The sequence below is a fragment of the Parambassis ranga genome, chromosome 3 (assembly GCF_900634625.1).
Source record: "Parambassis ranga chromosome 3, fParRan2.1, whole genome shotgun sequence".
NCBI classification, from domain to species: Eukaryota; Metazoa; Chordata; class Actinopteri; family Ambassidae; genus Parambassis; species Parambassis ranga.
In genome coordinates, this window is record NC_041024.1 from 24,426,387 (window position 1) to 24,453,914 (window position 27,528).

Below are 27,528 nucleotides of genomic sequence, written 5' to 3' on the forward strand. Positions count from 1 at the left end.
GTTCATTCTTCAAGGCCTTTGGATGTTTGTGATTTAAGAACACAATGTCCCCGTCTTCTGAATGTTAGACCTTTGTGGAACTTTTCCTACAATCTACATGACTTCTTTCTGCTCTGAAAAAAGCAGAACAGTGCATCATACTCTTCTCTGTGCCAGGATCATGACAAGTAGAACAAAGTCTAAGGGGATCTTGCAGAACTCCAAGGTTGCAGCTTGTGGCAACATGAGTGCATGTACAGACTCTGTAAGAACAAAAGCCCCCATCTGCACCTACCAGAAACCCTGGTTGAGCCAGGAGATCCATACTAAGGACCCTGAGGTCTAGAAAGCTACCACATGAGATTATGGCAGTCCATCAGAGATGCTGAGAGAATCTATGGGCATAAACGTCAGAGCAACCACCACAGCTCTGGTCCAAACACATGTGCAGTGGATTACAATGCATAACCACAAAGGGAAACACAGGCCAAATGCATTGTTCTCAGATGAGCGCAACATCTGTTTGTTCAGTTTGATGCCACCATGTAACCACATGTGGGTGATGAGGTGACCACTCGGTCACAGAGATGCCCGACATGAGACCATTCTGTAAAACAACCCCCGCAAAGATCTAGTGCCGGCTGGACTGCCAAACATGGCGCCAGTGTCGCCATTAAAGTTGAGGATAAAAAGACCCCCAGGAATAACAGGAGATGGCGGGGAGGTGGACGCCTCTCTATTAACATTGCTAGACACAAGATGACCAGGACAAGCCCTCAGAGCTGTGCTCACAAAGGCCCTCTGCTAGTCTTTATACCAGGGGTCTCAAACTCAACTTACCTGGGGGGCCGCTGGGGGTAGAGTCTGGGTGATCTTCTCAATCTTTATTAATAACAGGTAGGAATAGGGATGCAAATTATCGATTAATTCATTAATCGATAGTTGAATGACCTTATTGATCGATTAACGATTAACTGATAAGCAGCGATTTTCCCTCAGTCTCACTAAGATTAAAAGCTAAATATTGTTTACTAAATAAACTGCATGTCATATTCCTTAGTGAGTGATTTGCTGTAACATTGAGGATACAGTACAGACAATGACATTTATAACAAAATCAATTGTGAATAGAAATTAAATAAAATATGTCCAGCTGCTTTAACATCAAAATAAGTTGTTCACTGGCTCCTCACACAGACACATGTCCAGGAGTCAGGCGTGTGCGGAGCTTGTTTACAGTGAGGGCAGCCACTGAGAACATGTGTTCTATTCAACTAGCATCCTGATTAAAAAGAAAGAAAGAAACTCCAAGTACTTCATGTGAGCTGCGTATTCACAGCGAGCACAAATGAAACCACAGATTATCACGTGGCAGTCTCCTACTTTGATCTATTCTGGGACTATATTCTGACAGAGCACTGCTACATGCGCACAGAGATCAAGCAGCACCTGAAAACACACACCGTCAACATGTCAGCATGGCTAGGCTGCTGAGAACTTTCCAACAGACAGCCGTCGCTTGACACCATTTTCAATGCATGATCCCTGTCCGCTGGTGGGAGTGCGCTCACATGTGTGTGTGTGTTGGGGCGGAACTCCTCTGTGCACAGTACACGCTGAGCAGAACTGAGGCTGCTACTCCTCAAAAAATCCCAAACTAAATATCAAGCCTCAGCAAATAAGTGTGTGTGAGAAAAATGTGCGGGACGCACTTACACTAAAATGTCAACTCGGCCGCAAGTTTGAGACCCCTGCTTTATACAGTACACTAGTCACCGTGGTCATGAACATTTGCCAGTTAGGCTATTTCTTGACATGTCAACTTCACACATGTCTTTTCTTAAACCTGGCCTTTTCGGCTCCACTGGGCCTCTTCCTGACCTCCATCACCACTGACGCTTCGAGCTGTTCTGTTGCTATGTTTAATGGGGAGGAATTCCCTCAGATGGTTAAAACTAATCTAATCTGCGCTGTCAGCTGAATGAATGCAAGAAGAAGATTAGACAAGTGACAGATCGGTGTCCAAATGATTTTTCCCATCCAACCGGCAACCAGCATGAGCCGGCCCATCAGGGATCCTTAAATCCATGTTTGGCGAACAGCACTCTAAAGAAGGACTGAACTCACCCCAAAGAGGAACATCCAGGTGGACTGAGGACTGCACTGACCCGCCCTCTCAGCTGATTAGCATGTAACTGCATTTCGATGACCATCACATCTCCTCCACGCCTGCCAAACAAAACACACACAGCACTCAGAGCAATACATCAACATAGATATACAATGTTTTTTCTAATGGTACTACTGCACAGGATATTTCTGAATCAGTCAGTGTCAGTGTGGAATATTTGTTCCGTCTCTGCTGGTGTGGTTGGTTGTGTACCTGGGGACCCACAAAGTTCCATTCACTGGCAGCACAGTGAAGGCTTGAAGCTGAGGCGCTGCACTGTTCTCTGCAGAGTAGAGATCATCCTCTGGGTTTGTGGATGCCTGCTGGTCCTGGTTCCTCTCCAGCTCCTCCATGTCTGCGGGCAGTGGTGCACTGCTGCTGCTAGCAAATGAGCTGGGGTCTATGGTGCTGGAGTAGTCCGACTCCGGCAGGGAGCAGTTTGACGATATGGAGCAGTAGTCTGTCAGTGAATCCTGGTGCTGGATGATCTGAGTACCCGCCTCCTCAGAGTAGATCAGTGTCACTTCTCCATTGGTCCACTCCAGCTTGTCTTTTTGGTCCGCTGTGCTGATATCAGTGGCTGCTGCCGTGGTGGTAATAATCCCTGCCGGCCGCTCCACAGTGAAGACGTCCCGCAGAGGATTGTTGTCCCCACAGCTGGAACCAGATCATGAAAAACATGAGCCAGACTATGGTTGCACGAGGAGATAAATGTGTTTTTTAACCTGACAAAAGAAAAAATTGGCTCAAATGATCATAGGATGGTCAGAGTCTGCTGCTGGTTTGAGCAGCAGCTAAAGCTAACACCAGTTAATGTAAGGTTTACTACACCATGTGTCCTGAATGTTTTCACAGACTCGAGGACAAAGCTCCAGGTTAATCAGCTAAAAACATTCATAACCAGCAAAAATATACAAATCATCATAGAAAGAAACTGAACAAAAAGCCACTTTCTTATGGCACCTTAATGCATCATTTTGACTTCAAGCATAAAATTGTGATATTTCCTCTTAGCCACTTATGTCCAAAAAACAAAAAAATCTCTATTTTCAGTGCAACTAAAGGGTCATAATGAACTCTGTTGTGAGCAGCTGTTACGTGGGTAAGACCTTTTTCCCCACATTGTTAACACCTGGGAAAAACTACTGCTATTAAAACAACTAAACAAAGCAGCCAGTTGTATTCTGCACAAAGACATGTTTGAATCCTCTCTGTGAAACATGAGCCTACATCTACTGAAAATTTGAAATTATGCTTAAAAACACTGTTATATTATTAAAGTAATTCAGGGCAGGCTCTTCACATTAAGATAAACACCCCACCGGCACCTCTTCCTGGAGTCATCGCGGTTTGCCTGGTAACCCAAAGGTCATGACAGGACTTCAGGAAGTCACTGCCCCAGGCCCTAAAGTAGTTTGGCACGGAACCATCTGCAGAATTCACAGCCTGGTATTTTTATGCCCTCCTTAAACCTGTGCTTTCCAATGCGAGAGTTATACAATTGAGATGCTCTTTCAGGCCTAATAAATATTTTATTCTAACATTTTTAATAACTGTTTCTCACAGTTTTTCGGCCTACCATCAAATGACACTTTTGCAGCCCAACTCACCAGTACTTGGCACAGAGCTCATAGGAGGCAGCATGGTAGAGTCGCAGGGTGTTGCTGTGGTCATCCAGCATCCACACTGCTTCCTCCCCCCAAAGGCTAAAGCTGGTTGCCATGGATACAATTGAAGATGGTGGGTTGTAGGGCTCCAGCCTCCAGACAGCTTGAAGACTCAGGCAATCGATGACCAGCACTCCTGGCCCATTGGAGAACCATAGCTGATGAAAGCATGGATGAAGCGTTAACACCAAACTACGCAGGATGTGGATATATACAATTCTAGCTGCTCACCTGGGAGCCGCTGTTGACCAGAGCCATGCTCTTGACCGGGTAAGGTCTCTGCCTTGGATCGGAGTCCTTTAGTCCAAACACTGTCTTGTTGAGTGTGTGTGAACACAGGTATGTCTCCCCCTCCAGAGGAAGGTCATCCACCAAAGTGTACGCTGCCACCAGGCCGTCAGACATCCCCGCAAACACCTTGGCCAGACTCTTAACAGATCAGGAAAATTCACCTTTTTGCATTTTTCAAAACCAGCGTATACTGAAAAGTCAGCGTGCCCTTGTCTAAATGTGACGTGACGGCTTACACCTTAATATTACCTCAGCCTTATATTAGCTTTAATTTGGTGGCAGCAGGCACTGAGGTTTCATGCGTGTACAGAATAAGGTATCCACCCCAGTGCTCCAAGACATAAAACCACCGCTAAAGCACAAGAACAGTCTGCTCAAATATGCTCAAGAGAATTTAAACATTTCATTGCTGATGTTACTACTTTTATTACTGTCTGGTTCATTAATGCATTCCCTACTATGACAGAACATGATCACCTATATCTCCACACCACTATCCTCCCCTACACCTGGATCCCACCAGCTACTCTTCAAAAGCTACAAAGAGAGGGTGCAGAGCAGCAGGTCACAGGTCAGAAGGGGAGTGACACTGGAGGCCATAAGGAAGCGCTTCTCACCAAATGATTGCCTGCTGCTTGACCCTGCTGCTAGTAAAAGGATGAGTAAGGGCAGTAATGGACATTTTACATCACACTTGAACTTCATCACTAAGAATTTAACACTGGTATTTCCTGTTTGTTGGCCTGCTGCGTTGTTTGTAGGTCCCACTAGCTGTGCAGCATGGCGGTGGACAGTGACTGTGTATGTGCTGACCTGTTCTCTTGCTGGGACAGGGAACAGGCAGGTGATGATGGCTGGACAGGAGAACCGTTTCTGGGGTTGGCTGAGTGGACACATGTCCTTCAGACTGTAGATGAACACCTCCTGATCCTTTATAACAAACAAACACACAAAGAGAAATAAAGAGAAATCCTAATAATACATACTGCATATCATCTGTGTTATTGGAGATCAGTTTGGGATGTGTACCTCAGTGGCCATCCACAGAGAGTTACTCATCTTCATCTGGCAGCTGATCTTGCTGCCTGGGCAGGACATCCTCTTCACCTCCAGCTGGCCCTTCTCCACATTCACCACACTGTAGCTCCTACACAAAACATGGGTCGTTTCGGATATGTCAGCATCAGTAAGTAGGAAGGGAAAATAAATTATTTTGTGCCACAAAATGAAAAATGAGGATTAAGATTGTTAGAAACAATGGTGTTGTGATTTGTGAGATGTGTAGACTGGGTCTACTCAAAGACATACATACAAGTATGTCTTCATGTGTGTGTACTTGAAGCTGCTTTCTGTGGTAACAATGAAAAGCCATGTGTCAGAAGGATTTAGGCTGATCCTCCACCTCAGCTGTATTAAGGGGCTGAGCAGTAACTCAAGAGAAGAGACACGTCTGTGTGCTGCGGGAGTTTTAACAGCAGGACTGTGGTTACACACAGAGAGCGCTGCCCCATATGACTTCAGATCAAAGCCTTCATGGTGTATTTATTTAAACAATGTAAGCAGTTTTTTAATTACACATTACTGTTTGTCAGAAAGACCTGCAAAAGTCCTACATAATTTGACTCTGACCTTGCCGATCCGGCAGCTTTTCGTAGATCGTTTAATGGCTGTGCATTGCTTAAACTGCGTAAAAACCCATGGAACACTAACTGCAGGCTACTTTAAAATGAAAATCAAGTGTTTATCATAGATGAGCTGAACCTAACCTGTCTTCCTTGTCTCCGTTCCAGAACACAGCGCTGTATCCCTGCAGCTGGGACAGGAAGAGCTGCGAGTGGCTGTCACAGGACAACATGTACCTGAGGCAGGGAAAACTGGGCTCCTGCATTTGCCTCACACACTGCATTGCCACTGGCCTCTGCACACACACAGAACACAGAAGAACTTCCATCACTAACATTCAGATTTCCAGTTATGTTCACCTGATCACATGACGAAGCCTAAGAAAATGCATCTATCTTGGGTCACATTGTGCCGCTCAGTCACTGTGTAGTACAGTCAGTGGGTCACCTTCTCTGGCTTGGTGTCCCAGCATTCAGTGAGCAGGCTGTGCAGGTTGTAGAACTGAACCTCCTCTGGGCTGCCCAGCGCTGGCCGAATGCCTTTGGAGAGCTTCTTAGCTATTTGAAGCTGGTGGTGTCCCAGCGCTGGCCTCCGTCCAGACAGCAGCTCATACATCACCATGCCGTAAGAGAACATGTCCACCTGTAGGTGAAGAGAGACGAATTAAGGAACAGTGAGGACAGGAGGCAGAGTTACAGCGGAGTACTCTGTGTACACTGCAGCTGCATGAAGCTTTGGTTTCAATAACTGGAGGTAGTGTGAGGCACAACGAATGAGAGGAAATCTCTGTGTACTCTTTTTTTTTATAAGACAGATCATCCACTGGTTAAACAATGATTATTAAAAAGTGATGTGACTTGAAGGTAGCATTTTCCTCAGATGCAGGAGTTTTGACTTGAATGTAGAGGAGTCACCTGCACTAACATTTACTAGCTGTAGTTTTTATGACAGACCTGTTCACACCTGGTATGAACACGCATCCTGGGTGGTATGATCATGAGTGGACACCTCTGTGTTCACTTCACACCTGCACAGTTCACAATGGATTTTAGGACATGTCTGGATCCCCCACTGCATCCTTTATTATAAGGGGAAAGGACAGATTAGAAGGGACCACTATCACCAGAAAAGGGTGCAGCTGAGGGGGTGCAGGGCTGTAGTGGAGGAAGTAAGGTAGGGAGGTCCATGCCACTGTCCCCGTGCAGCTGGGGTTCACTCTGCAGTGGAGCCTCAGACTGGCCCCGGGGGAGGTCGGAAGTCTTTTGGTGCCTCAGAGAGTGGAGAAGATTATCAGTTAGTTGTCCTTTGAACAAGACATCATGTTCCCAGAACAGGATAAAGTTATCTATGAAGTTTGATACATGTGTCTCACAGGTCTTAGACAGCCATGTATTCAGTGCAAGCAGATGACTCAAATCATTTATTCTCCTTTCAATGTCTGGGCGCAGCCCGCTGAGAAATGATTGGACTTCCAGTTTGTCAAGTGTCTCTAAAAGTTCAGAGAAATCTTTTTTCAAAAAATCCGCCCCTCCTGGTATCAACTGCACCCACATGCAGAATGATATGTTTGACTCCTGGGAGGTTTGACATGACCTGGGGGAAAAGTCCTGTTATATCAGTGACCTTGAGGATTCTTTCATTCTGTACGTCACCAATAGCGGCGTCTCCGAGCAGCAAGATATCTCTGTCCTTCACTTTTGGCATGGATTCTCTGTCCCTGTGTGCCCAATGTTTCTTCATTACTTCATGTATCTTCTTCTCTGCAAATGTTTTATTCTTTGTTTCCTGTTTGACACAGTGTCATCCAGGTCTATCTTATCAGTGACAGGAATATCATAATTAACACTGCATATTGTGCAGGCAGATTTAGCCTTCGGGAGTTTCATGAAGTCCTTTTTTAGTTTCCAGAGCAACAATGCTGAGACCCTGGAACTCTGTGATTTCCTTAAGATATTTTTCAGCAGTTTTGGCTGTTGAGGTGTTTACTCTAGATATTTCTTCACCAGGCTGAAGAGTAGTTAAAACCAAGCTGCTGTTTTATTTATTATTGTATACTTAGTTCTTAGAGAAGTTTTTTTTTCTGTCCACAAATGTGCATCATCACTCCACAGATCCTCTGTTCTAGGATGTAAGAAAGACTCCGTCTATAAAAAGATGAACTTTTCTCTCCTTTCATTCATCTTACTGTTCAAACTCCTTTGAGGACCAAAATACAGGCATGGGTTCCCTTCTACGAATGCTCACAAATTATTCTAAATTCCCAGACTAACTATAGATACAAACAGCAGCAGAATGCCAAAAGCATTTTGAAATGACATCAGTAGTGACAGCATAGTTTTAGGTTTATGGTACTTTGTGTCATCACAAAGGCTTTGGAAAAGTTCACCACACTCAGATCACCTGATTAAACCTCTCACAACCTCTCTCATCATTCCAATTAAACTGTATAATAAACATGAAAGATTAATGTACATTACATGAGCATGCTCAGTGTTAATGTGACAGCACAATTAGAAGAAGACTGAACAAGTGTGTTTGTTTGTTACCAGGAGAAAGACTCTTCTGTCTAAAAAGCACATGGAAGCAGGACTGAGGTTCACTAAACTGATCTGAACAAAGAACAACACTTGTGGAACAATGTCCTATGGACACATGAGACCACAGTGGAGTTGTTTGGTTTTAAGATTAAGATTAAGATTTACTTTATTAATCCCCGTGGGCAAATTAAGTTAATGATCACCACCATGTCTGCTGAAAACCAAACACAGCATGAAACACCTCATACTCAAGCACGGTGGAGGAGGACTGATGATCTGGACTTGTTTTACAGCTACAGGATCTGGACACCTTGCAGTCACTGAGTGGACCATGAACTCCTCTGTATACCAGAGTGTTCTAGAGACAGATGTGAGGACATCTGTCTGACAGTTAAAGCTTGGTGGAAACTGGGTGATGCATCAGGACAAATGATCTAAATCACAGCAGCAAATCTACATCAGAATGGCTGAAAAATGTGGCGTAGTTTGTCCAAAGTGGATTATTGACTTATTTGTCATCCTAGATCATTACTACGCAGTCCTACTTTGAAAGGGTTTTGCTGTGATGAAAGTCTTCTTTTGCACGCCATGTACTGATCTACAGATATGTCTAGAAAAGCAGCAACCACATGAATAACACAGTGTAAAAATGGCTTGGAAACAGGAAATACATCCGTCACTTGTCACCTTCATAACCTTAAAAAGAAAAAGATGAAAAAGGGGAGGGGCTACAGCAGGGCACATAGGCGTTGAGTGAGTGATACAGGAGGAGTATGAAAATAGCCCTCAGCTGCTCAAAGTTACTGCAAAGCACTTTCTGGATTCTATAAACATTTCTATCGACCTGCTGAATCTTTGCTCCCCTTCAGAATAACACTAAGAAAGTCAATCTTACCACAGGCGCTGTATCAGTACAAGCAGATACAACTCCTTTAATGGACAGACTTATCATTGGCTGCTACAGTAGAAGCAGCCACTTAGTTCAATCATCATCATCTGACAGCTTTTAATAATAATCACTGCACTCACTTACAGCCCATCTTATTGGAAACAGCTGTTCAAACAGTGATAACCGCTGCTGTGTTACACAAGAAAAATATAACTGATACAGTTAGTGACTCTGGTGCTATTCAGGAGACCCTGATTTAATTTGTATACACTCACATTTAGTGTAATATGGTAGAAATTCAGTTGAATTAAACGTTTAAAATGACCATTATCCACAGCAGTGCCACTGTGACGTAGTCCCATTACTTCCATTGCTATGTGTGCAGATATCTACTGAAGTAAGCATACGAGCCAGCTATGTGCCTGTGCAATACCATGATGCACCACAGGATGGTCTAGTGAGTCAATGTAGAACATTTCTGCCATCAAGCAGCAGATTCTGTTCTGTAAGTCTCCTTTTGGTGAATGGATCCAAGACGCAGCTGTTATGCACTGCTTCCCCACTTTGTTAGGTTATAAAGAACTCATTCTGAGCTAAGGACAATACTTTGTTGGTGGAGGTAATTAAACACTAATGAAGACATGCTTATGAATGAGTTATTGAATAAGGTAGCTTTAAGGCTCATGTAGTTGGTTACTTGGCTCCTACAGGGATGTAGTGACTCTTTGGGTCACAGCACATCATGATGAAAGTAGCTTTTGTATCAAAGAGCGATTTAACACACAACAGCTCCATTGTAGAGAGATAAATTAAAATATATATCTAAAGCCTAGCACACTTGTGCTGAACTTCCATGGTAGAAGGAAAAATCAATGTTACTTTATTACATAAAAAGTTTCTTGTAGGGCTTTTTATGTATAACAACATATAACACATTAAATGATAATGCGATATGTTCAGGTTATTAAAACGTAAACTTATCATGTTATCACAATAATTGTTTTCTTATAACAATATACTATTCGGCAAGCTATGAATGCCAGCCACCCTCTGCACACCGCCATCAGCAGCCAGAGGAGCCAGAGCTCCTGCCCAAGTGTAGGACCAGCAGCCATCACGCTCTACAACTCCTCACTCAGGGGGAGGAAGAGATAGGAGGACAGAACAGGAAGGAATGTTTTTCTACAATGTTGGTTCAATGCTTCAATAGCCAATCATGAATATAAATTATTTCAAAACTGCTGAAGACATAAGAAAAAATTGTTAAAGCAGCAGCAGACCCCTCAATGACATTAATAAGCAAATGTTTTGTTACCGCTATCATACCATATATTGTGAGTGTGCTTTTGTCACTCAGCAGAGTTTTAGTGGCCTTTCTGAATATTTTACAGATCATCTGCTGCAAATACTCACACGTGTTCCTTTTCTTTCCCAAAATACCCAGCTGGCCAACACATGATCTGTGAAGCTGCTTTTCATGTATTCTCCTTTTATTCTCTCCACTCTTGCGCCATTACCTTAGCCTTCCTCCAGCCCTGTATGCTTTCAATTACGATAGTTAAACCTCATCAAAAAGTGAAATTATTGCCCAGAAGAGGAGGGAAGGTGCATTAATGGCTGAGGTCAGCAGACTGATGAACAGAGGGGGAGGCTTACTGTGTCCTTTGAAAGTTTCCTTTACAGAGGAAGGCGCAGTAAAACAGTAAGCCATAGTAAAGCTATGCTCCCTGTTGAGAGGAGAACCTCAGAGCAGCAGGCACAAAGCTGTAGTCGCAAAACACTCAAAGATGTTTCACTTACATCGGCTGATGGCACATTTACAGCAATCAGCTGATTCATCCTTTTAGCTATCTGGCATAAACCTGCACATCAAATTGTTGTTTTCTATGCATACATATGGCATTAATCAAACAGTAAGGCGGCATGCTGAAGAGAGGAAGTAGCTAGTCAAAACAATCGCTCGGCTAACTGAGAATTCTCCGGTGTGACAAGTAAAATAAATATTGAAGCAGAGGCCGCTCTTTCAGTCCAAAAAGACTTCTCACTCACACAGGAGAGCACGGATCAACACATCACAGTCCAGATCAATTTCCGCTGCAGTGGAGGACCGCACCATGCTGTGCATGCACTGTGTCACTGCGGCTGCTGATCAAACAGATTTAATCACTTAAGCCCTGTTTTATTAATTTCAACATGTGTCCCATGTTAGGATTGAGTGCCTCTGCCAAGATGATGAAGAAAAGGAAAAACAGTAGAATGGAGGATGATGAGTGATCAGATTTGGAATAAGAAATGGCTCTGTAAAGTGTGTATATATAAAATCCTATATTAGAACCACAGTGGGGAAATTTTCTTTGTTGGGATTTTTGCATTAATATATCTATTTATTTTATAATGATAATTATGTTTATTCAGTTTTCATTCATTTTTTTCTCTCTGTGTTTTCCTGGTACATTTTTGAGCGTTCTCCATGATATTTAGAGTTTTATCATGAAAGAGCCATTTGAATAAAGGCTCTTTCTTCTTTTATTCCACAAAAGAGCCTCTTTTCTTCTTTGCCCATTTGAAATAGGTTTGAGATAAAGCAGCTGTTTTCAGTTTGGAAACCAAGTAAACAAAACATCCCTTGGAGGACATGGAGATGTTATTATCACTGTCAGCAGCAGGCTTATTGCTTGTTTAACCATAGTCACGTTTGGTCCAATAAACATGAAACTTTTAGCTAAAATGTGCAGCAAGAGGAAAAATCCTGTTGTATGTATAAGCCAGCACTACTACACATCCTGCTTAGAAGGAAAATACATCCCTATCAATCATCAGGCATTAAAATGCACTAATGTGGGTTAAGAGCAGGGGGCCGTACCTTCTCATCATACACGATGCCTGGTCGGATCTCAGGAGCCTGGTAACCTGGCGTGCCTTCAACTCCCAGCGCTCCCTCGTGGAAAGATTGTCGAGAAATGCCATAGTCGGACAGCTTAATGTTGACTGGATCCTTTACCTGGAAGAGAAAGCGCCACCGTGTAAACAAGTAACCCGACAGTGGATATTTCTACAGAAATATGACACAAAACATCAGCAGATTGTCTCATTCGTTTTGAAAGTAGGCAAGGAGAAGTCAAAGAACCAGACATTTATTCAGTTGAAAAATGATCCATTAAAACAAAAATGTGTGAACCTCAAGAAATAGCAGTTCATTTCAAAGCCAAATTAGAATCCATCTGTTCAGAGGTGATCTGTTCAACCAAGGTGAAATGTCAGTAAGTGCCCTGCTTTACTTAAAAAGCAGAGATCTTTTATAGTCCGATCTTTACAACACGTGTTTTTGAAAGCAAAGTAATGGCACAATCAGGGGGATTTTGAGGACATCAGTAAAACAAGCGTTGTTGTTTGTTCCAAAACCATCTCTAAACAGTTTGGACTCTACAAATCCACAGACAGACAGACTGTGTACAAATTATGATTCAAGTCCATTGTTAGCCTCCACAGCAGTGATCTCTCAACAAAGATTACTCCAAAAACAAGACGTGGAATAGTCCACAAGGTTACAAAGGAACACAGGGTTGTCTGTAAGCAGCTAAAGGCCGTTCTCTCACATTGGCTAATGTTACTGTTGATAAAACCACCACCAGGAGAACACTGGTGAGCATGGCAGAGCTGTAAGGAGAAGGTCGCTGCTCTCCAAAAAGAACACTGCTGCCTGTCATCAGTTTGATAAAGATCATGTGGACAAACCAGAGGGCTGCTGGGAAGTGGAAGCAGGTAGTATCATGGGTTGGGCCTGTTTCATTGCATCTGTACCAGGATGGAAAATGGTCAGAAGAAAGTAGCTCTACATTTAGAATGACCACCTCTAATATATCTGTTCAATTAGTTTGGGTTCACCTTCTCTCCCTTTAGGTGTGTAAAATTCTGCTAATATTTTGCACAACTTTCCAATATCAAATCATTAGTAATTCACATGCATACCTCCAGAGACCACACCAGGATGTTGTCAGATTTGAGGTCACAGAAGATGATGCTCTTCCTGTGAAGGTACGCCAGTCCTGCTGCGATCTGATAGGCCACTTGGAAGGTTAGCATGTGACCAAGAGGCATGTACCTGGAGCCTGGAGAGACAAAAGTATGTTGCCATTTCTGCTAATGTGGAAACCTGAATATTCCCCTTACATACTTTTGCCTTTGTGTTTCTCCTCCAGCACGGTGTTCAGGCTCCCCAGTGGCGCTAACTGCAGGGCGAAGCAGAGAGGGTGGATGCTGATGCCCACCAGAGACACGATGCAGGGATGCTGTAGAGAGTGCAACATGCTGGCCTCCTGGCGAAACTCAGAGAAGCTCCGGCAGGTGTTCGCCGCCTGCAGGTGTTTCACCATGGTGTCTGAGAGAGAGAGAGATTAAAAACAGGTACTGATCCTAGATGGTGAATTTCAGGTCAGGACTGATCAATATGTGTCATAATTGGCAGTTCTTGAGAGTTTCAGAATGCTAAGCTACCTTTTAGATAAACAGGTCTTTCTCTCTCTCAATTATTCTTGAAGGACTTTTTTATGTTACTTATTTTTCCCTTCTGTGAGGTGACCTGAAACAAGCCACTAGAAACCAAGCTACAGTGTGAGGGCTGTCCATGCCAACAGGAAAGAGAGCTAGCAGCTGGTGACTAATGGAAGGGTGGACTAATGGGGGGACAGAACATTACACTCATGCACACACATGCAAAATTACTGTCAGACAGACAAAATTTAGCATCAGATAGTTAGTGTCAGCCAAACCAAATGAAAGTGAGATAAAGTTTGCTTTAAAATATAATGCATCTTACAAGGCGCCTATACACTGTTGATTTCCATTCATTCTGAGCCTTGAGGGTTCCATATTAAAGAGGAAGAGGGAAATTATCCAAATGTCATAAAACATGCTGTATGGCAACAATTTTGTTACTTTAAGGCGAGGGAGAAGGTGAAACTGCTCGGGTTCGTAGGTCGACATTCTTACTAAAATGGACTGCAGTGATTTTATCCTGCCAAGCCAGCGATTGTTAGAATTGATTAGTGCAGACAGCGAATATTCCCCATCAAAAATCATCAAAAATCAACCTGTAAAACACCTAATGCAAAGGAGAAGAGCATGCTTCTATACCTGTGTCGCTGCTGATCGTCTGCTGTCGACATTTCTTAAAGTGGAAGCGTTTGACGGCTACAGGCTGGTCACCGTATCGAGCTCTGTAGATGATGGTCCCGCTGCCACCCTGACCCAGGATGTCCTTCTCCTCCTCAGAGTACTCCAGCTGGGCCTTCTCCAAAAACAGCCTACAACACATACACACATGCACCGACATGTTAACTCGGGCTGGTGTTAAATCAGGATCAGTGACACTTTGAGTAACGAGTGTTGTCAGAACAGAGAAAGGTCCAGCTTAGTACAAAAGGTGAGGCGCAAGGTAAGTATTATGTGTGATTCTGGTATTTGCCTTCTCCAAAAGGCCAAAAGCAGTAACACCTCACTAAACCTGCTTCCAGTGTGTCGGAGAAAAACTGTTTTAAATACCAGTGCTACATCCATAAATCTTTTTAAGGACCAGAGCACATGAGAGACTGTCTTTTACAGTATGACCCCTCTAAACCTCTCAGGTCATCAGGTAGCAGCCCGATTTGGACTGGCTTTACATTTAAGTTAAAGCTTTAATGTTTACAGTGGTCTTTAACTGCCCCCTGAGACTAATCCTTATCCTTCCTGTACTTACACTATGTCCTTTATCTTTATTACACTGCTTTTATCGTCTCATTTCACAAAGATTTTATATTCTTCTGTTGATCACAGGCATGACACAGTCACAAAACTACAGACAGAAATCTGCAGCTCAAAAACATCAGGATCAGCTTAAAGGTAGGGTAGGAGATTTCATTCTGATGCACTTTTTGTTAAATTAGTGTAACTTCTCTTTACAATCTGATAGCAACCGATTAGTTCGGCAGTTTCACATTAAAACGAAGAATATGAATCATCTGAAGCTATAAAACACTAAAAACATCAGCCAATCCTCCAAGGCGCCCCTGCGCATAGAGTTGGCTGGTTGTCACTCTCTTCCTGCTCTGCGCGCACCAGAGAGGTACGTGCATGATGGCCGAAGTCGGGGTGAGCTCCGAGAGAACGGGGCGTGTGTTTACTTTCAAAATCTGGCTGACTCTCACTGAGTTTTCAAAATCTCCTACCCGACCTTTAAAGACCCAACCCAGGACCCAGGAGATATAATCCAGCCACTGTGTCCCGGGTCTGCCTGCCTGGTTCCTGCCTGATCCAGAGCATGCTAAAACACTCATAAATATCAATAGATCAATATCAGTGTTCTGTTATTGTAGTCACATGTTTGCATCTTATCATCTTTGTTCAATGAATCATTTTGCCACAATGACCTAAATTAGCTACTACTTCTGAAGGCGCGACGCAGGATGTTTTAAAAGCTGCAGTTTCTTGAGTGGCCACTTGAGGAAAAACTACAATAAGTCAATCCCTACAGACCTCCATGTTGAAATCCAACCAGCCTGGTACAAAAACAAAGTTTTGTCCTCTAGGTAATTTCCTAACACATTGAGGTTTTAAGCCTAATGCTCAGGGGGTGCCATTCTCACTCATGTTCAACCTCTTTGCCCACATTTGCATTAACCAGGAGTAAGGTGACTCTGCCAATATGGCAACACTGAGCTGCTACACTGCTCTTCAAAAGAACCTGTGGGTGACAAAGTGTTTGGCCACCTTTGTTTTCAGTCAGAGTTTGACGTTCACTTACTGATCTGAGCCTTTATCATTAACATGTTTATGTCAAAGCATCAATAATGCACGTAAAGAAAAAGGTGACTTGTAGCACACTGTGAGGGATTTTAACACTTTCAACTCCTGAAAGGATCGCCCCTGCTCATCTTCGATATTTTCCGTGTATATAGCTGTCAAGACCTATAGAAGCACATAATAGTGTGCGTTAACTGGTACTAGCCATTCATCTTGCTGTACAAGGGGTTGATGTGAGTTACTGGCACTCAAACAGCTGTCTTCCTTTATTCACTGCAACTGAGCAAATATTTAGAGGATCTGTTTACCTGCTGCAGCAAACATTTCCCATGGGCGTGCACTATTTTACAATAAGACAGAGATACACTTGCAGAATTGACCACCCACCCAACCAGCAGTGTTTTGGAGAAATGTCTGAGTTATTCCAGTATCTGAAGGAGTGGCAGTCACCCTTGAGCCCTGACAGTACATAAGCAGATGCTGTCACTGGCAACAAATCAAATGAAACGTATTACGCAGCCAAAGCCATGGAGCTCTGCCGGCTGTCACTGTGTACAACTGTTACGTCATGTGGGAACATGAGTGTTTACAGTCATAATATGAGGACACACCTTCCATCTGGGGACTTGAGCAAGTCTTTGGGCTACAGTTGTCAGAGTTGCAGCAACAAATCAGCTCAAATGGCTAAATAGACAAAAATATGGTACATATGATGCAAAAAAGTTAAAATTGAAAGTTAAATTACTCAAACTGACAAAGGATCTATATTTTCACAATAACACAATATCACACATGGTGCCTTCAAGGGCTATTGTAAACCTGCCAGAGTTTAATGACACACACCGGCTTATTTTTAATTAAAAGATAAATAATGCTGGAGGTCCTGCGTTTAAATTTCCATTTAGGTTTTTTGGCTGTACAACACATTAAACCCACTCCTATCAGCTCTGCACTGGCATTCCTTCCCCACATTTTTGTCTGGCAAACATAAAAACACAAATATATAGGTATCAGAAACTGGCCAAAAGAAGTTGAAAGGAATCCAATGCCATGCATCCCTAACCCACCTTTAGTTAGTGGCATACGGGAGCGTACAGTTAGTGTTGTAGCATGGTGTGGATATAAAAGTAGTGATTTATATGAAGTAGTTATTTATGTGTAGTAGCTCTCATTAAGTTGAATATTATTTGTATAGTGTCTCTCAGAAAATCAGAGCCTGGCCCCTAAGGAGGCAGTTAAGGCAACAATGGAAAGGAAAACCTCCCCTTTAACTGGAAGAAACTAGGATGAGGCTGTACTGTGTTATCTTTAGATTCATTTGTAATAACCGTCGGCAGTGTGGGAGCTTTTAGGTTGTTTGTTTAATAGAAAGCTACTCCACAAAAAGCTATTCCACAAATCCATAAAAGTCAGTGTTTACCTTGCAGGGAAGTCTGTCATGAAGAGCTCTGGGACCAGTTCCTGGAGTGGGACTGGCTGGTCAGGGTGCTGAGGACAGACGATGTGCTCCTTCTCCACAGCAGCCAGCACACAGTCTTCCATGTTGAAGTAATGAACGCCTGCTTCTCCCCTTCCTCCGTCGTCCTCTCCGTGTCTTCCTCTTTGTCTTAGCCGGCTGGTCAGGAGATCAACCTGCTTTTGGTGGCCCAGTGAGGCGCAGAGGGAGCAGGGAGCGTACTGCTCAATGAGGAGACTCCCATCACTCTCACTGGCGGTCAATGCTGTGAGAGTGGACGTGGAGAAAAATGTGAGACATGTGATCTGTAATGTATAGCAGGAGTGATGTGAGTGAGTTGCCAAATAGCAGATGCAGCCTGTGTATACATATATACAGTAGTCTCACATGAAGTGACTGGGTGATTATATTGGGGCACAATTAGCCATTTTTAGCATACATGATAATTTCCTTTGATACTCCTCATCCAAAGGGGGGCATCGGGAGAGGAGGAAATGCAAGAAGACATGGGCAACATTTTTTTTCCCAACGGGCCCCATTTGGGCAACAGAGGTTTAAGGTTATATTTGCTCATACATTGTAACAGGTTCTGTTGGACCAAATCTAATGTGACCATGCACTGACCAGGGAACCACTGCTCGATGAGGGAGTTGACGTGGTCAGTGATGAACGCCATGGCGGAGAAATCTCTCATCTCTGACTGACAGATGATCTTTATGCCTCCACTCTTCTTCCTCTTCCAGTTAACATCTGAGGACTCCACACTGCAGAGACACATATCACCATCTCAAATGTTTTGTTCAGCCTGCAATCATTTAGAGGTTGCACAAATGGAACTGTCTCCTCTTCCTTTGAATAAAAACCTCACTGTAGCATCTGACCTGAGGTAACCTCCTTCAAAAGTGACCAGCAGTCCCTCCTTCCAGTAGATGGTCTGGTTGCGTCGGACTCTGAAGGTGCTGCAGCGGCTCCTCTGTTGGCTTCCAGCAAAGCTGTAGATCACAGAACTCCTGCTCCTCTGGCTTCTGGCATTTTTGGTTTTGGGTTCAAATGACTGCTCAAAACAATACAATCCATGAGTGTAAAAACACTGTGTGTGAACCAAACTGGTGAAAGGTGATAGCTGTTAGGTTGATTACCTGCAGGTCCATCTCTGTGAGGCTTATGAGCATCCTGGCGATGAAGCGCTCCCAAAACCCTGCAGGGACGAAGCTCATTTTGAAAAGGCGCTGAAGGGTGTTGTTGGTCTGCTGGCGGAAACAGTGGATGTCCATGGCTGGTTTAGGGGGAAGGAGATGGGGCAGCAGATAGCTACAGAGAAAAGAGGGATGCTGTTAGGGGCTTCTGCTAGGAGATGTGTCTGCTTTGTGGGCTTTATACAGTTGAAGGCAAAATGTGTGTGCCATTTGGTCGGATGAAACTAAACTAAAACTTGTTTGGTCACAAAGATGATGTCATTGTTTGGGAAAAGAAGAGAGAGGTGTATAACCTAAAGAACATGGGTCATACAGTCAAACACAGGGTTGAAGGAATCATGAAAAAGATCTAAATAATCTAAATATCTTGAAAAAAATATTTGCAGCCTGCAGTAAAACTGCGTGTTTGTTGTTGTGAAGATCTACCTCCAGGAGAGCAAAGTGTTAAATATGATTAGAAAACTGTGGGGTGTAAAAAAGCCAGTAGTAGTGTAAGTCTTTGGAATTTATTTTGCTTCTGTGTACAAGGTGGAATAATGTAAGCTTCCTAAAATTGGCATGTATGCAGCATGTAAGTGTTCATACAAATGTCTTTGCTCTATTAAAACTTGGGGAATATTTAAAGAACAACATTTCATTGGGACATAATATTTTTGTCTCTCAACTGTATGGACAGTGTTTTACCTGCTATTGGCCACAGGCAGTGCAATCTCAAACTTGGCCAGAAACTGGAAGTACTGCTCCTCTGTCTGCTGAGTGAAACCGGTTCCGACCAATAGCATCTGTCCAACACACATCACCAAAGTCAGCATCAGGAGCACCCTAACATTTCTGCACACATCTGTGCATCCACAGCCTCACCCTGAGATCCTCAGCTCGGATCACTCCATTCCTGGCCACAGAGCGGGAGGACTTGAGGTGTATTATCCTCTCTAGACACTCGGACAGCCACACGGGACACAGGAAGTAGAGGGTGCACAGGCCGTGGCTGGTGTCTGGGAAGTGCAGCAGGGTCCCTGTTTCTATTAAGAAACTGATGGCTGGATGTGGACGAAAAGAAAAACGAAATTTTGCATCGTCACCTGCTTGTCAGTCAGCCACATAAACAGATCCTAAAGTGCACACATATTTTCTCGGGTTCGTTAGTTAGTTCGTAAATGTGTGAGCTGTGTTCACTGTGGCCCTGGAAAAACCCAACACCCGCCCACCCACAGATGCTTTTCTGCTCTCCTGACCTCATGGGAAACAATGATTGTTTGTACAAGGAAATGACTCAAAGCAGTGAAAAGTACCAGTCTGCAGGTCCTCGTAGTCTCTGATGTCACTTCCTGGATTCTGTTCAATGATGGCATCCAGCTGGACATCTGTCAGGTATTGGACCTCTCCCCCTGCATCTCGCCCCTTTTTCTCTGCTATCACTGCTTCCTGTAAAGTCACGTAGCTCCTGGGAATCTAAAAAAGGAACCAGCGATAATCTATAAAACTACAAAGATATAAAATGTTATTGTATGCCTTGTTTCAGTGATTTGCGCTCACCAGTCTGCCCAGCAGCTTACTGCCATAGGCTGAGCTGCTGCTGTCTTTCATGGAGAGAGCCACGTTGTAGATCAACGACTTGAGACCATCTAAACCCTCCAGGGTCTTACAGGACACCTCACTGAGCACACACAGCACTTTGTAAGCTTGTGGCTCCTCATGTGCAACTTTTTATTGATAAAACCTCTGCAACAATAAAGTGTTAACCGTGTGCTTACTGCAGGTGTTTGCAGGTGATGTCGGGGAAGCCAGTGGCCCGAGCGCCCGACGGCGATCGGCACAAAGCCAGAACATAAGCCCGGAGTGTCGCCAGCCTCTCTGTGCGAAACTTGGTGTCGATGAGGTCCAAATGTGTTCCCACAACAATCACAGCGGAGTTAGGGGCTCGTGCCTGTACTCCACAACACACAGAGAATAACAAATATGTAGATAAAAAAGAACTTTAGATAGGCATAACAGAAGAACAGCAGATTTGAGTTCACTGGCAAAATAATTCTCATCACTACAAGGGAAATCTGAGTCACTGACTGACAATGGCGGTTGTAGAACATTTTGGCTGGTGAAATATGATTTCGCAGTTACTGATGATATCACTTAGTTGCTTTTATGCAGGCGTTTTTTAAATGCTGTTGGTTTTTCTTAAGGCTGTAAAATAGTCTCAGAGAATGACTAAAGAACTGTTTACTATTATAGATGTGCATGAATATATCAGTAAGACATCAGTGTCAGTAAATGTTGGCCTTAAAAGGAAACACTGGCACAGACCAGTGTTGCATTTTAAGGTAATAAGGTAGTAGTAACCCTGAGTGGTCTGCAGCTACACAACAAACTGTGATGCACTGTGTGTTGTGACACCTTTCTATCAGAACCAGCAGGAACGTTTTCAGCAGTTTGAGAAACAGCAGTTGATCTGACGGATTAGACCACATGGGTGAGTCTTACATGTATCTAAATGCGTCTTGTTCGTGAGTTGCTTGGACCACATTTAAGGTACTGACAACTGCAGAAATTAACCATGCCATAAGTGAGCAGTTCTGGAGATGCTCTGATTCAGTCACCAAATCACAGTTGGGTCCTTATTACAGTCACTTATATGCTCCTGCTGCCCATTTTTCCTGCTTCTAACATCTACTTTAGGGACAAAATGACAAATGATAATCAGGGTTCACTCTCCCTGTCAGTACTCACAATGTTATGGCTGATTGGTGCAAGTTGACAGAGACTAATACCTAGCGTGTCCTCACTGAGCACATCAAACAGAGGCATGAGTACGAGTGGAGGTTTTAAAGTGTTAGAAGCTGATAGCAGAGTAGTTGTTCGATCATGAGAGCTCAGTATTGGTCAATACTACATTCCTCTAACACCACACACTTAATTAACAAACCTAATATGTTAATTTTACTCAATTCTCTGTGCAATTATGGGGACAAGTGTGCATGTACTCATAGCTAAAAGGGAATGAACTACACTGGCATATCCGACAATTCAGCATAATTAAAGAATGAGAAGCAGATCGCTGCAGGTCAGCTAGTTTGCATATAGAATTCATGCACTTAGGAGAACTTTACTTTGGCTTTGTGTTGGTTTAAAACCCCCTTCCTTGACTGCTCTTATTCACTATTATACATGACAGAAGCTTTCAAACACTGTTTGTGTTTTGGTTGTGTTTCACAGTTTCATGGTTATTATGGGCTGTCAGACTTTGGGGGTGTGATCCTCTTTTAGTGGGATTGTGACCTGAAGGGACAGAGCAGCAGGAGCAGTGTGTGATATAAGAACTGGAAACATTTAACACAGGAAAGACCAAGTTTAGTACTGATAACTCACTCTTTTTGTTTTTGCGGTTTAATTATAGTCTTTATCCCAGAATCAATAAACTGAAGCCACTCACTGACATAGCGACACACTGATGGTGAAGTCAGAGCTTGCAGCTAGCCACTGAGGCGCCATCGACTGGACCATGCACAAGAGAATGGACTACAGCGCTACACAACCACGGTACACCCACACTAAGACCAGTGCCAGCATTCATCTTGGTAAACTTATGCTATCACACTCTGGCAAGCCTCAAACAAGAGTCAGCTGAACTATCAGAGTTTGCCAATGATGTGTTTGTTCCCAGGGTCGGGCTGACTGTGACACTGGTCGACTGATTGAAGTTGAATCTGCTGCAGTGTCAGCTCTAAACACAGACCTAAATAAGATTTAAATGCAAATAAGACCTGCGACAACAGAAGTCCAAACAAACAGCTAAATTGCGAGCAGAAGGGATTTCCATTCTGGTCAGGCAACAATGTATCCAGGCGTAATTAAAGAAATGTTACAGCCATTAATTAGGCTTCAATGAACAAATTTCAGTGAAATGATGCAAACAAAATGCGTCCATTAAATGACGTACTTGGCCTGTAGTTAGTTTATGCGGTCAGATAACCAAATGATCTGCGACACTCCTCCCTCTCACTGGAAACACAAACACCCTCATTGTTTTGCACTGAAACTGGTCTGTTTCATATAATCGCAGTCTGCAGATGTGAGTGTGTGAGTGTGTGTGTGTGTGTGTGTGTGTGTGTGTGTGTGTGTGTGTGTGTGTGTGTGTAAAATCACCTCTATGTTGAGCAGCCATGTCTGAAGGTTGGCCACGGCTTCCTCTCCCAGAGCAAGGTTCCAGATCACCACGTACAGGGCCTTATCAGTGAAGAAACACTGGTTCACTGTAGACATGCTGGCTTGACCACCGATATCCCACACGTTGAACACCACAGAGTCCTTCTGTGTGTAACAAGGAGAGCTAGGTCAGTGCTGGGGTAGAAATGAAAAATGAAAGATAAAAGAAAGCCATCCACTCACATTGTTTTTGCCCCCATTGGGTTTGTCCAGCTCCCAGGTGGAGGTGGAGATGCTGCTTTCTGTTGGGGTGAATGGAGACGCCCTGCCTGTCTGCAGAGCCTCCAGGAGGGCCGTCTTCCCCTGCCTTGGTGGACCGATCACCAGCATTTTCAACAGTTTACAAGGCTCTGCTTTTCGAAGGTGTGCCCGCAGGAAAGCCAGGACAGACACAGGACCTAAGTGGACAGATTCCATCGGAGTGAAGTGTTCCATTAAATTTGTTTCAGCATAAGAATCAGGTAAAAGTATTACCCAGAACAATTGTGTTTTAGTCTTTTGAAAAGTCAGTAAAGTTAACATAGACACCGTACCTTCATTTCTTACTTCTTGCGGGACATTGGTGATGTTGAGATCTTCAATGTCCAGCTGCCACAGGTTGGAGAGCTGCCCAAGCTCTGCTGGAAGCTCCCGGATTCCAGGATTACTGTACCCAGTGACAGAGAACATGGGTCATTTAAAAAAAACATATCAGTGCATTAGAATAATACATGCATGATAACAATGGTCCTGTATGCAACAGAATGTGTTAGTGAGACCTTTGGACATTTAAACTTCAGCACAAATCAGCATCAGTGTTAGATTAGTATCACTGACATAATGAAATTGATTAATAATTGAATATTGGTTAGCAGGCTGATTAAGATTAAGATTAACTTTATTAATCCAAGAAGGGAAATTGCTGATGTCTTGTTATATCCAGTGAATTTTCCCAGCTTGGGATAAGAAAGTATTTCTATTCTATTCTATTCTATTCTATTCTATTCTATTCTATTCTATTCTATTCTATTGTTGCACATGAAGCCCTGAGCTCTTGATTACTTATGTAGTCAAAAGTTCAGGATGCAGACTAGTTCTGATGACGTCCACCAAAATCAGATTGCTAATCTTTGTGGATTAACTGTGTTTTACTGAGTTATAATTTAGTCTGCACATCACTGCTCTGGGCTGAGCACAAGTGACACTTCTTTTGTAAAAGTGTCACAGAAATCATTATAAACACACTGAGGAAATGTGCTCTATTCCCACATGAGGAAGGAAATGATTAATGACATGTCAATTTATTCAAATTCATGCACATGGGACTTTCTAAATCAAATTGTTCAGGCCTTTATGTACTGGCAGTGACAGAACCAATCAGAGTCCCTACGTCTTCATTTAGGATAAAGTCACATATACTGTGTGCAGCCAAAGTGTGACAGCAGAGCAATTTTCTGCTTGTATAAATCATTTGCAAACAGCTGACCTCATAGGAAGCGGGGGTTCCCAGGGACTGACGTTACTCCTAAAGACTCTATATACAGCACATTGCAATGCATTGTGGGATTCCAGTTTCATTCAGCAACTGGAATTGCCATGACAGTCAGAATCTGTTCTAAACTAAGATTAGGCATTAGGCCTCGTGTGCTTCTCTGGGGCTGTGCAGAACGAACACGTGGCTCCTGGTCTCAGCTGATTGGAGCATTGTACCATTACAAAGTCTACAGCTATGATATCTGTGAGGGATACGGTGCAGATGAAGGCTGGAACTCACTTGGAGAGGTAGAGCTCGGTGAGGCTGTGCAGACCGCACACTGACTGGGGAACACACTCCAGCTGGTTGTCGTTCAAGAAAAGCACTTCCAGTGAATCCCGCAGGATAATGGGAAACTCTATGGGACACACTGCCAAAACAGAGCCATGTAGGGTCACAGTGTGTATGAATATGGGTTTCAAACACACACACACACACACACAGCGACCCACAGATACAGATTATCACAGTGTAACTAAAGCTGGAGCTGCTAAATTTGGCAAAGTGTGTGCCAAACACTCCAACAAAAAGAGAGCTTCCACAGAAGTGCAGTCTTGGCAGGATGTGATTCCTCTGATGGGAAACGTTACGTAATAAATACACTGTTCTACAATTATTATGTACTACTGATCCATGAAGGATTTATAGGACATTCATTTGTCTCTGCAGGATCTTTAACCGACTTAGTAAAAATGATAACACCGGTGGCAGAGCAGTTACAGCATAGGATTCAGGAGCAGATAGTGTGGGGGGGCAGATAGGATAAGCGACTGAAAGACCCCTTTCTCCCCGGTACTACTACTCCCAACCAGCTCCATATGTCAAAGGCTTAGTTTTAAGTAAGGGGTCACAGAGGTTTCACTTCACCTAGCAGCTTGTCATTTGGAGCTTGACAGCCGTGAACCAAAACAAGGCGAACAAATCCTTTCAACAGGCTGCACGCAGAATTTTAGAGTTCATAAGGAGGCTGACACACATTTAAAAACATATTCTGCAAATGAAGTCTTTGACCAGTGTTGTTTTATCACTCTCAGGCGCTGAAATGAGAAGGTTGTTCATATGTACAACTACTTCTTTTAACCATTTTTAGCAGCAAAAACTCAATGAGAAATCAATCTTCCATGCAAATTAAGATCAATGCACTAAAGTACAGAGACAAATCAGATGACATATTCCATGTATGTAAAGCACATGTACCTGGATCTGGATCTCTTCTGTTCCATGTCGTCAGAAAGGCCAGTCTCCTGGACTTGGGCCCCTCCTCTGTTCTAAAATTTAAAACACAATGACAACACTGTTTCCTCACACATTATGTTGGTAGCATATGTAACTATGTAGGCATAAAAATCAGCTGTATACACAGGTACACTGTTTAAATCCAACACCTTATCCAAACATTTGAGATCTAATTACTCTATAACAGCAGACCGACAATTCAAAATACTGTAAAAACAGGAGTTGTCAGACTTTCTTTTGGTCCTTGAATGCACCATGTGTAAAATACCAAATAACCAAAACGAAGCGTAACATCCTAGTACTAATAGTTCATCAATCGTGATTTATTCATTGCAACTACGAAACGAAGATTTATCTAAAACTCAGAGTGTTTATCTGATCTGCAGGCTTTCTACAGCTGATGATCAGAGCAGGAGGCTAAAAAAATGCAAATATTATTTCTGTCTGCACACCGGCATGTTTGAGTTCCACCTACTTGTAGCCATAATTGTGCCATTTCCACAGATGCTAAGACCTTCTACTGAGATCAGACACTGCTCGGAGCTATAACATAACCCTCTGGCAAATATAATCACTATAATGAGTTTATAAGTTTACACTAAACTCAGTACATTTTACTAAATTACTTAAATTACTTGACTGACTTACATACATGATGTGCTGATGAGCAGTAAAATGCATAATGTTTCTTTGCACAAGTTGTTTATGGAACTCGGTGGAGTTGTTAAACAGCAGCTGACTCCAACCGACCGTATGTGCACAAAGACGTGTGTGTTTGTGTGTTTGTGTGTGTGTGTGGACCTACTTGCCCAGCTGGTTCCTGGAAAGATCCAGGGTCCTGAGCTTAGAGCACTTCCACTTATTGGGGGCGGGCAGCGCCGCGATGAGATTCCCACACAATCTCAGCGAGACGACAGCCTGGTGGGAGAATGAGTGGGAGGAGGGGTGAGATGGAGCAAAGCACACATTCTCAGCTTCTTTACAAGGACAGATAGTTGGCTGACTGTGTCATGGGTGAGGTGATGATAAGATAATTAGGGTCTCTGAAGTGCCAAACTAATTACTGATACTGAACCAGTGACAGTTTGTGAGAGGAAGCTTTCACAGATGTTTCATTGGAAGGCCAACAAACAAGTTTCATTCACAAAAATGACACCAGAGAGAAGCGAGAGGACAAATCTCACAATATAATGCACAATATAATGAGCTACACAATCTCATAAATAAATGAGGATGACAAAACATAACACATAAATGTGTTCAGGCAGGAGGTTGCTGAGCAATTAATGATCTTCTTGATGAGTTACAATTTGTCTTATAAGCTACACATCACATTGCAATCCTACAGACACACTACACTATGTAGTTTGCAGAATCAAGTGAGTCAAACAAACAGCAGGACTGCCATCTGGAGGTTAACCGACAGACAGCAGCCTGAAGACTTTGTGTGTATTTTAGGGTGTGTTTGTTTTCGGCCTCAGCCACCTGCACCTGGTTTGATGGCAAAAAGTGTGCTGCAGATGAGGCATAAAATAAGTCATACACAGGAAAACAGCATGCTGGTATGGAGGAACTTCACACTTCTGTGTGTGTGTGTGTTTTTTAATGAAAAACATCAGTGTTGTCATTAAAGGTAGGGTAGGAGATTTCATTCTGATGCACTTTTTGTTAAATTAGTGTAACTTCCTTTTACAATCCGATAGCAACCGATTAGTTCGGCAGTTTCACATTAAAATGAAGAATATGAATCATCTGAAGCTATAAAACACTAAAAACATCAGCCAATCCTCCGGGTGGACCCTGCTCAGAGTATTGGCTGGTTGTCACTCTCTTCCTGCTCTGCGCACCAGAGAGGTACGTGCATGATGGCCGAAGTCACAGACTGGTTGGGAGGCGTGGCTTCAGGGTGAGCTCCGAGAGAAAGGGACGTGTGTTTACTTTCAAAATCTGGCTGACTCTCACTGAGTTTTCAAAATCTCCTACCCTACCAT

The 27,528-nt window shown here is 43.2% G+C and overlaps 1 protein-coding gene across 1 annotated transcript in view; it reads right to left on the reverse strand.

The window, feature by feature from the left end:
• The window catches only part of lrrk1 (leucine-rich repeat kinase 1), a 53,062-nt gene that overhangs the window by 2,975 nt on the left and 22,559 nt on the right, over positions 1 to 27,528 (reverse strand). The window contains exons 11-37 of the mRNA XM_028401919.1: positions 26,343 to 26,455; positions 25,499 to 25,569; positions 24,542 to 24,671; positions 23,322 to 23,434; positions 22,972 to 23,186; positions 22,729 to 22,893; positions 20,343 to 20,515; positions 20,125 to 20,245; positions 19,881 to 20,040; positions 19,450 to 19,628; positions 19,273 to 19,370; positions 18,532 to 18,703; positions 18,274 to 18,446; positions 18,017 to 18,156; positions 17,357 to 17,657; positions 14,290 to 14,459; positions 13,331 to 13,534; positions 13,126 to 13,265; positions 12,020 to 12,157; positions 6,178 to 6,372; positions 5,874 to 6,025; positions 5,137 to 5,254; positions 4,921 to 5,037; positions 4,048 to 4,245; positions 3,760 to 3,974; positions 2,363 to 2,806; positions 2,107 to 2,208 (exon numbers count right to left, since the gene is read on the reverse strand). Coding sequence (XP_028257720.1) covers positions 2,107 to 2,208; positions 2,363 to 2,806; positions 3,760 to 3,974; positions 4,048 to 4,245; positions 4,921 to 5,037; positions 5,137 to 5,254; positions 5,874 to 6,025; positions 6,178 to 6,372; positions 12,020 to 12,157; positions 13,126 to 13,265; positions 13,331 to 13,534; positions 14,290 to 14,459; positions 17,357 to 17,657; positions 18,017 to 18,156; positions 18,274 to 18,446; positions 18,532 to 18,703; positions 19,273 to 19,370; positions 19,450 to 19,628; positions 19,881 to 20,040; positions 20,125 to 20,245; positions 20,343 to 20,515; positions 22,729 to 22,893; positions 22,972 to 23,186; positions 23,322 to 23,434; positions 24,542 to 24,671; positions 25,499 to 25,569; positions 26,343 to 26,455 — 4,517 coding nt within the window. The remainder of the gene's footprint in view (positions 1 to 2,106; positions 2,209 to 2,362; positions 2,807 to 3,759; positions 3,975 to 4,047; positions 4,246 to 4,920; positions 5,038 to 5,136; positions 5,255 to 5,873; positions 6,026 to 6,177; positions 6,373 to 12,019; positions 12,158 to 13,125; positions 13,266 to 13,330; positions 13,535 to 14,289; positions 14,460 to 17,356; positions 17,658 to 18,016; positions 18,157 to 18,273; positions 18,447 to 18,531; positions 18,704 to 19,272; positions 19,371 to 19,449; positions 19,629 to 19,880; positions 20,041 to 20,124; positions 20,246 to 20,342; positions 20,516 to 22,728; positions 22,894 to 22,971; positions 23,187 to 23,321; positions 23,435 to 24,541; positions 24,672 to 25,498; positions 25,570 to 26,342; positions 26,456 to 27,528) is intronic.